The sequence below is a fragment of the Biomphalaria glabrata genome, chromosome 13 (assembly GCF_947242115.1).
Source record: "Biomphalaria glabrata chromosome 13, xgBioGlab47.1, whole genome shotgun sequence".
NCBI lineage: Eukaryota > Metazoa > Mollusca > Gastropoda > Planorbidae > Biomphalaria > Biomphalaria glabrata.
The window spans coordinates 13,296,210-13,307,107 of NC_074723.1; the positions used below are offsets into that span (position 1 = coordinate 13,296,210).

Genomic DNA, 10,898 nt, shown 5'->3' on the forward strand with positions numbered 1-10,898 from the left:
GGAGATAGTGTGATTATCTTTCCCCGATCAAGGGAAGATAAATGAAAGGACTGGCCTAGTTTTCTCCAAGGTGGTGGACTAAGCCTAGCCTGGAGAGGAAAAGGTGGGGCGGGTGGAGAATTTAGGGGTAGGATGGTGAAGTAATTAAAATAAAATAAATAAATAATGAAAAATAATAATTAATGCTGTGATAATTTAGAGTGACTCTGACAGCGAGTTTTTGACTTGTCACAGTAGGCCACAAAAACAGATGAACTTTACATCATCTACCCTATAGGCCCAAACCACAAGGTCTGAAAGGGGAACTAGTTAGGCCAGGTTCACATCTAACTTTGCATTCTCATGCACCTATCCTTTGATCTGCTGCACCGTTGGGGCACTACCTTCTTTCTCCATTCTTATTTCTCATTTGTCTTTGATATAATTTCATTTGGATGTTCTTTCTGAAAATATTGAAGCCTGTCTAGGAGGACCACTTAAGGGGCCGATTTTAAGTTTGTGTTTCCACACAAACTTTCTTTGTAACCTTGTTTTTTTTTTTTTTTTTTATAGTTTCATCAATATGGGGATTCCATGACAGTTTTTCATTTATTATAACATCCAAGTATTTTGCGTTTTTAGTCTGCATGTTACTGGTTTACCACGATTAAGTGGAATTAATGTCGTTTTAGTTTTTTTTGTTACTCTTAATAACTGACATTTTTCTGGGTGGAAAGACATGCTCCTATTTGATTCCCATTTCTGTAATTCATCTAATTCTCTTTGTAAAATTTCTTTATCTTGTGTTGTTTTTTTTTATTGTTCTATTCTAGATCTAGATCTATATATTATGTAATCGTCTGCAAATAATTATCTGGATCTGACTTTTGTTCCTGAACTAGATCTAATGGTAAATCATTTATGAAAATTAAAAGTAGTAGTGGACCTAGCTTAGACTGTTACTTGTTACTTGAGGTACACCTCGAGTTTACTGTTATTGGTGTTGATTTAGAGCCACTTATTATTACAGTTAGCCATGGCCCATGGGCATGGCTTTCCAGACTTAGACTATTATAGACAGGGGCGGACGGGGTGTCAAAATCGGCCCGGGCATTTCTATAAAATTCGGCCCACTAATTCTCTATCATGTGATGGGCATCCATTTCTAGGTGTATCGGTCTTTAAAAATAATTAACTTTGATAATGTATCGATATGCATGCATACAGTGAACTCTATATCTTAATAAGCAATATAGCGTCTTTTTAAATCAGCAATTATGTAGGCCCTAAAAAGATGAAGCCTACAAGTAGCACTGTCTTAGTGTCTACATTCTACATTTTATTGTCGGATAATGTGTTCGATTAAAATAGTATTACACTGTAATGTTTGTGAAAGACTTTTTTTAAAAACACGACGCTCAGAGGACCGTTATACAAATAAAAATAATAATATAATAAGAATATTATAAAACCTTTAACAATTTGAAATGTGACATAGTGGCTTCGATCAGGCCATTTCGGTGGCCAACCGGACCATTTGGGTACCGGCCCACCGGGCATTTGCCCAAATGCCCATATAGCCAGTCCGCCCCTGATTATAGACCTAGAATCAAGATCAAGTTATAAACTTAGACTATTATAGACCTAGAATCAAGATCAAGTTATAAACTTAGACTATTATAGACCTAGAATCAAGATCGTTATAAACTTTTTTTTTTTTAGTTTAGCAGTTAGCTTGATATTAGATCTAGTTGCTTGATCTACGTGCGCACAATTCTTGCGCACAGGTCAAGCTGCCTAACCCTAACCTTTCTTCCGGCTTGTTAGTCACATCAAACTTCCCTGGAGTAAAGTTATTGGATATACTTAAGTTTGCCTAGCAAGGTATAATCTTAATCCGTTTTCATTTATAACAGCATTTTGTCTTTAATATTATTTACTTTTGTTGATCTTATTGTAAATTGACGTCTAGTGCAAATTGTACAGTAATTTCAAATATTAGATTAATTGAAAAGATAACAAAATGGCCGCTTTCTCATACTTTTATGAGGAGTAGTCTATCGCTATTCATATTGCTACTTCCGCACCTAGACCTATCCTTGATCTAGAATCTAGATTGATGATATTCTAGATCTAGATGATCTAATAAATACAGATCTAGATCTGGAGTTTAGTGTTTAGATCTCTTTGTCATGTTTAATTTAATTTAAACTTGTTTCCTATGACACTATGTTAGTATGTAAACTAAAAACTATACTTACCGTAGCACTATAATCTATACTATACTAATTAACTAATATACAGACACAGACTAAAATACTAGTTTATGTTACTAATGTCATTGTTAGTATCATTGACTAAGAATGTAACAATCTAACAAGTGACAATGTTATGAATGTTGAATGAAGACGTAAATAAGTAATAACACTATTCTATTCAATGTTACTTAGTCTAGATCTAGTCTGTAGTCATCTATCTCTAACTAATCTTAATTATTTAATTATTATCATTTATCTAGAATCTAGACAATACTCAGTTACTGTCTATAACTATTGACTAGAATCACTAGATCTAGACGTATCAGTATCATCTATAAGAATTTCAGAATCTATCTTATCTGTCTAATTAGTCTAATTCTAGATCTAGATTTAGATCTTATTCTAGTTCTACACTGTCTGGATTATTATATGATTATATCTAGGCTAGATTCTAGATACTCTATAATGAGTTATACAGGGTCCGTAGCGCTCCTAAAAACTCCTAAAAAATGAAAAGTCTCCTAAAATCCTAAAATTCTCCTAAAAGTTGCGGAAAGTCTCCTAAAATTTTGTCCACTCTCCTAAAATTTTTACCCAATATTTTTTTAAAAATATAATTTTGCTTATTTCTTGCTAAAAATGTGAGGGGATAACAACAGCGCTATTAGGCATTCTGATCGCATGACCTTACGGGCTGGCTGTGTTAATGAGCTGACCAGTGACGTGTCTACACCGCCTTTCACCCACTTGTGAAGCGCGACCTCGTGATTGAAAATGGCCTTGGCTCAAGCAAGCATTTCACCTGGCAGTATTTTTCTGAAGTCAGCGTAGAAATGTTTGTTTCCATTTATTGTTACCACTAAAGACGCGCTAGATCTAGTCTGTAGTGACTATTGTCTATAATTAGAGCAATTACCAGACTAATTTGTAGGCTACATCCCTCCGGGCCCTCCCTCACCTAAAATCTTCTTCTTGTAAGTGTAAGAGTGACGTCGCATGGAAAGTCGGTAAATCTTCTAGATCTAGCTAGTCTCTAGTAACTGTAATAGTATCTAGATTTAGATCTAAATTAGATCTAGTGACGATAATTCGCACCTAACCTGAAAACTCAGTGAATTTTAGTCAATTTAATGATCTCGATACATCTAATATATAGATTACTCTAGAAATACGCTAGATTCTAGATTTACACTAAATCACTTTGAGTCTAGTGAAGATAATTAGCACAAAGAAGTGAAAAGCCAGCAAATTTAGTGACTTAGAAATACACTCTAGATTTACGCTAAATCACTAGAATATATATAGTGAAAATATTTCTCTGAAAAGTCCGCGCATTTTAGTGACTTAGATCTAGAGTCTAGATCTACTGTAAATTCAGTAAAGATAATTCTCTCACAGCCGCGAAAAGTCCGCGCATTTTAGTGACTTAGATCAAAAGTGTCTAGACCTACTGTAGATTTAACAAAAATATTTCGCATACAGCTGTTAAAAGTCCGTAAAATTTATTTCACTCGTAAAAGCGAGGGAAACTAGGCCTATATGGTTGAAAATGATTCTGCTAGGAAAAAAAATGTGAATAGGTCTAGATGATCATTACTGTCATAGTCACTCATATGATAGATCTAGTATTCTAGTTCTAGTAGTCAGTAGAGCTGCAGTACATTAGAATTAGATATTGAGTAGTCTTGAGTAAACAGTGAAATGTAGATTATTCTAGATCTACAGACTACATCATTACAATGAAGCATGATTAGATTTACAGTTACCCAACTTTTTCTTGCTAAGTGCTACAATCCTGCATTACTTAAAATTTATAAATCTTGAGCAGAATATACTCCACTTAGATTCTACATCATTCTAGAAATCTAGATTTTTTAATAATAGGTCTAGCCAGTTGCGATCCCTGTAATGAGTAAAATATAGTGGTACTGTATTATCTTATCTTCTTTTTATTTCCAACCTAGATAACATTTTAACAAAAAATATGTTTAGTCCACATTATGCAGAGTTTTCAGGACTCCTATGTTCTGTATTCAGGGTTTGTAGCACTCCTATAATATCCTAAAATCTAAAAAATGAAAAGTCTCCTAAAGTCCCTAAATTCTCTTGAAACTTGCCAGGTTTTTTAAAATTTTTACCCAATATTTTTTTAGCGGCCCCCAAAAGGGGAATAGACACTATTACTATTAGCTTTGTATGGAATGTTTGTCCATCATGTTTAGATCTCCTTAGCTTATAAAAATTATTGAAAACCTGACATCATGGTATTTTAGACCTTTTAAAGTTCTGATGCAGCTTTTTCTTTTTTCTTTTCTGAAATAGACAAATTTAATTTTTGAAATTAAATATGCATGCAGATAAAAACAACATTTTTACAAATATTCACTATTAATAATACAAAAAAAAGCACAGAAAGTATATAGTAAGGGAGATGCCTATATATCTATATACAACTGTTTTACCAAAACTGTCAACCTCAAAGTTCTCACGCTACAGCTACTTTTTTCTTTTCTGAAAGCGAAAAATTTTATTTTTAAAATCAACTATGCAAGCAGTTTTTTAAAAATAAAAATACACCATTTTTACAACTATCCACTATTAATAATAAAAAAGAAAATAAGCATGGAGAGTATTTAGTAAGGGAGATGCCTATTTACCATATTTTTCAGCACATTTAAATGCAAACTGTTTTAGATTCTTTTTTTAAATTGTATTAAATACTAAATCAAGTAATTTCTGTCATACAAATACAAAAAAAAAAATGTTTACTTTTTTTAAAGAGAAAAAATGTATTTATTATGCATTTAAGTGGAATATAATTAAAAACAATTAATAAGTAATGTTTTATATAATATACATGTAAATTGCATCACCATCCTCTAACTCTGTACACTTAACTAAAGGGAAAAGTTATTTTATTGAGGCTTTACAAAACAACAATTAGTCATTCAATAACATCAGTTACACCAGTATTACATTTAACTCTGTTAGACTGTTGGGGCACCACACAAGATCTGTCAACTGTCTTTCTCCATTTCTCTCTGTCCTTTGCCTTTGATAGAATTTCATCCACTGACAGACCTGTCCATTCTTTAATGTTGTCTTCATCTTCATCCTGGTACTGTTCCCTGAAGGAAGGTCTTTGCGAGCCCAGAGGGCCTTATGATGTGGCCATAGAGTTTGAGTTATTGTTTTTTGACAGTGATTAGCAGGTCTTCGTTGGGTCCAATTGCTGTATTAATCCTGTTTCTAATCATTCATGATGCAGTCTTTGAAAGTGACACCTAGGATTTAACAAAATCTTCATAACTTTATTATCTTCATAACTATCAGTTCATTGAATACATACGAATATTAACTATGTAATATTAATAACATTAATAAATCTCAGTATCCTGTGGTATCAAATTGTTAGTCAAACTAACAATACAACAGTGTCAGCAACTCTTTCGACATTAGCACTTCTCTTCTTTTTGTATTGATGGAGATAGAGTTGTAGTTCATAGTTTCTAATATTCTTTCTGAAAATATTGAAATCTGCCTTTTTACCTGTCTGAGTGTGCCACTTCAGTGGCTGATTTTGAGTTTGTGTTTCCACACAAACTCTTTGTAACCTTGTTTAAATATAATTTTGCTTATTCCTTGCTAAACAATGTATGGGAAAAAAAGCAGTGTATCTAGGCTATCTGATCGTGTGACGGGCTGGCTATGCTTGTGATCTGACCAATAATGTGTATACATCACCTTTCACACATTTTGTGGAGCATGACCTTGTGACTAAAGATGGCTTTGGCTCATACCATTATTTCTACAGGAACGAAAAAATAGTTGATTTCTCTCATTATTAGGACTGTTGTCGCATTAGACTAGTCTATGGTGAATAAGCGTATTCTTAGAGTAATTACCAGCCTAACGTGTAGGCTACACCCCTCCTGGCCCTCTTTCACCTAAAAACTAATTGTACCGTAACAGTAAGATGATTTCATGTGAAAAGTCCATAAATTTGAGTGACTTAGATCTAGATCTAGCTAGTGACTGTCTAGCTATGTTAGATCTAGTGAAGATAATTCACACCTAACCTGATAACTCTGTGAATATTAGTCAATTTAATGATATAGATATATCTTATGTCTAGATTACTCTAGATGAGAGATTCTAGATTATGCTAAATCTAGAATTAAGTGAAGATAATCTAAAAAATGTCATGAATTTTAGTGACTTAGAATACTTAGATCTTACATGTATGGTAGATTTAGTGAAGATAATTCAAATACAGCCATGAGAAGTCCACAAATTTTATATATTTATATAGTGACTTAGGTCTAGAGTCTAGATTACGGTAGATTTAGTAAAGATAATTCGCACACAGCTGTGAAAAGTCAGTGAATTTTAGTGACTGAGATCTAGAAATATCTAAACTGTCTAGATTTACGCTAAATCTGGTGCAGATAGTTCACACATAATCATGAAAGTCAGTGAATTTTTGTGACTTATAATACTTAGATGTACTGTCGATTCAATGAAAATATTTCACACACAGCTGTGAAAAGTCGTAAGAGTTATTTCTGTGAAGCCCAGTAAACTAGATGATTTAAAAAAAAATTGTGCTTGAAAAAAAAAAATGCCAATAGGTATATATATATATATCTCGCCAAGATTCATCATTATTTATTTATTTTTTTTGCAACTACAGGTGACCCAAGCTTAGCGTGATGCAGACTATAAAGTGTGTAGTTGTAGGTGATGGGGCTGTTGGTAAAACATGCTTGCTAATCTCATATACAACCAACAAATTCCCTTCAGAATATGTACCAACTGTAAGTATTAAAAAAAATGTTGACTATCTTTAGAAATACTATTTATGAACATTAGTAGAAATTTCTGCTGCTTGAAAAACTGCTGTTGAAAAACTTTTAATTACATTAAAAGTTTTATAAAAAATTGATTGAAAAAGAAACTAGGATATGTTTTTGTTAATAGCTGAATTAAACAATTTTTATAAAGTAAATTTGAACCATCATCTTGATTGAATTACAGAAATAATATTGAATTTGTGCTTACACTCTGGTTAAATTCAAAACATCTTGAAATCAAACTTGATTAGATCTGATAAGATAAAATGCAAAAGCAGGTCATAGACACATAAAAATTATATATATATATATATATATATATATAAAATTTATAAAAACATGCATTTAGATTTTGCCTTGAACTTTAGAATTCAGTGCTTAACAGTTCATGAAATTTATATTGCTTGTGGGTGATTTGTTTTGCATGTTGCACATGTTCAAGGGTTAAATATGTTAACTTTTATATTTAATGCCTTTGTAATCTAAATAATATATCAATGTATCATTATTTTACTTTATGTAACCAGGTATTTGATAACTATGCAGTGACTGTCATGATAGGAGGTGAACCATACACATTGGGGTTGTTTGATACTGCAGGCCAAGAAGATTATGACAGGCTGCGACCTTTGAGCTACCCTCAAACTGATGTTTTTTTAGTCTGTTTTTCTGTTGTTTCTCCCTCTTCCTTTGAAAATGTGAGAGAAAAGGTATGTATCAAGTGTGTATGTATACAAATTTAAAATGAATAGAAGCCTGTATTATCATTGTCAGTTCTAAACTGCAGTTATCACCTGACAATTCATGTCGTTATAATTATTTTCTAACTGAATCTCAATTCCAGAGCTCTCTAAAATTTCAATATGATAACATAATACTATCTTTATCGTAATCGTAGGGTTCTGTCTTGTGTTAGGATGATTTGATTTTTGGCAAATTATATGTTTAATTACTTAAGGATGAAAACAAAAATATTTATTAGAAATATTTATTGATACACAGCTTGCCACTATAATATATTCTTATGATAAATCCAAGTTTGGAAAAATATTGATCACATTTGAAACTTGCATTAGGCAATAGTATACAATTAAAGCTTTCTGGCTACGAGTTTTTAACTATGGTACCATGTTAACTGATACTACATGTACTAGTCTCTAACTTTAACTTGTCTCTCTAACAAGCACCACTATCGAACACTTCACCAAGATGTACTGACCATCTTCTTAACCGACTTTTACCTACTCTTTGATGACCTTGAATTCACTCAATGCCCATAATACTTTTTAACTATCAAAATGTACCTTTTTTTTTAAAGTGGGTTCCAGAGATCACACATCATTGTCAAAGAACACCTTTTCTTCTTGTGGGAACACAAATAGATTTAAGAGATGATGCCACAACAGTGGACAAGTTGGCTAAAAATAAGCAGAAACCTATTTCTTCAGACAATGGAGAAAGGTTAGCTAAAGATTTAAAGGCTGTCAAATATGTGGAATGCTCAGCACTCACACAGGTAAATATTTTTTTTATCCCATTTGCAGCTAAATATTAAAATCCTTGAGTTATGAAACTTTTTCAGGTGTTGTCTATGGAAAGCTGTTTTTCTGCATTACAGTAACAGACTTTCTTTATTAGCACTCTATTAGCTAATTATAATTGCTATGAAAATATTTGCATTGACCTGTCAATTGAAGCCGATAAATTGTTTTTATTTTATTCTGAGATGAAGGTTGCTTAGCCCGTCAATTATAGCCCTTTAGAATGAATTACCTTTGCTTTTCTTATCCAGTAGAAAAATCTTCTGACTCTTTCAATCAACAAACGTTTTCAATCCTCAATTGTGGCTCTTAAATTTAAAATACCCTTTCTGTGCCTCCTGCACGCCCCCCCCCCCCCTTTTTTTTTTTTTTACCTTGTTCATAAATATGAAATGATCCTTTAAACACACTTTTGAAATGATTTCCTTATGCAGTTCTAGATCTAGATAGGATATAATACATCTGCACCAAAAAGTGCTCTTGCACGTCTTTTACTAAATGAAAATGATCCTCTTAATCCAAATAACCAGCTAGTCCCGTTACATAAATATGTCATGAATTTGAGTTTTTGGCACATCAGCACAATAATAATCATTCAAAGATTACTTTCCCTTCATATACTTAAGTGCTCAGCCTGAATAACCAGCTGGTTCTGTCAACCGGGTTTGTCAGTATTTGGTTTTATTGGTTTTTGCTCTTAAACCTTTTTTTTTTTTAAATTATTAATTATTTTGAAGGGATGATCATTATTTTAAAGTATTGCATTTGTTTATTTTATAGAAAGGTCTGAAGAATGTCTTTGATGAAGCAATCTTAGCAGCCCTTGAGCCACCAGAACCCCCCAAGAAAAAGAAGTGCCTCATTTTGTAATTGGTTCAAATGCAATAGGAACATCTTATTCAAATGTCTAGTTTGTTTTTTTTCTGGGATATTTTTTTCTTTTGTGCATTGTTCTTTTTTGTTTAACCTTTAGGACTTGCCATTGCTCGGTTTTGGCAGTCTGGTAGTTAAGAAAACAAATGCATTTAACAAAAAAATTATTCTCTCTATCTGTTGGTCCAGGCTCTTATTAGGTGGAGAACCATTAAAATGTTTTCCAAAAAAAATGTTATGAAACATCAATTTTCCAAACTTAGTAGGACATAAATCTCATGTCCTGCCAGCATATGTATTTCTTGAATTTCTTTTGTATGCATCTAACAGTATAGAAAACAAAAGTAATCGGCTTTGAAAGTAAATCATTGTATCACAATGGGATGCCATGGCTGGTAGAAGAGCTCTGTTAATGTTGAAATGATTCAAATTATAAGTACTTTTGCTAGTTTAGTAGTAATTTTATAAGTGGTCAGTTTTGATTATTGATTTATTAATGGTGGTATAAAATTTCAGTGAGGACACTTTGGTTTTTCATTGTTTATGTTCTTTACTTTCATTACTCATGAACTACTGTCATTTATAATGTGAGCTGATAAGGCAGGAGAAATTAATGGAATTCAATTTGTAAAACTTCACTATCGCAGAGTTTCAAACTTCATAAGCCTGAAACAAAATTATGGCTATCAGATTTATTTCCTGCCAAGTTCTGAGCTCTGAAAAGGTGGTGGCAAATGTTCAGATGAAATAAGCATTGAGACTAAATAATTCCCAGCGGGGTCCAAGATTTCTGCTCATTGTTCATGCTTTATAAAATATATATAAATACATAACATATATATATATCAATATTCTTCTCATGCAAGTTATTTCATATACCATTTAAACTGTGGAAAACAAAAGAAAAGCTTTTTTTTTTTTTTGGCTACCAATACATAAGTTATTTATACGTATATATCATTGTGTACATATTTTGTGATGGTTGTTTGTGAATGCTCTTCTTTGAGCAGGGTTGAACTTTTTGGTGTGGATGAACTGCGTCAGTGAAGTCTTCAAAACTACTTCTTTCACTGGAAATTGTATAACGTTTATCAAATGCTGTTGTGCATTTCAGTGAGATGTGTGATTTTTTTTTTATCAAGCCTTTTAATGCATGATTTACACATTTAGGTTTTTTCTCTATGTTTCTCTGAACTATTCTATTGTAGATTTTATTACCGTCACATTGTCCTGTTTTATCACACAATTGTCAGAAATAAAAAAAAAAAAAAAGCATGTATAATTCTGTCATCTGATTTTTGGTTGCTTTTGAACAATGCTCCATAGTTTTAGTTTGGATCATGTCAAATTTTGAAGAATAAAACATGTCATCTTTCAAGTTTAACGTGTTTGTC

General features: G+C 32.3%; 1 protein-coding gene across 1 annotated transcript; it reads left to right on the plus strand.

The window, feature by feature from the left end:
* The first annotated feature begins 1,835 nt into the window (after nucleotides 1–1,835).
* Nucleotides 1,836–9,643, plus strand: LOC106072916 (cdc42 homolog). Its single transcript, NM_001311275.1, is given in 5 exon segments — nucleotides 1,836–1,863; nucleotides 6,931–7,054; nucleotides 7,618–7,800; nucleotides 8,409–8,606; nucleotides 9,412–9,643. Coding segments are annotated over 4 exon segments (576 nt in total). The 5' UTR covers nucleotides 1,836–1,863; nucleotides 6,931–6,949; the 3' UTR covers nucleotides 9,502–9,643.
* The last annotated feature ends 1,255 nt before the right edge of the window (nucleotides 9,644–10,898 follow it).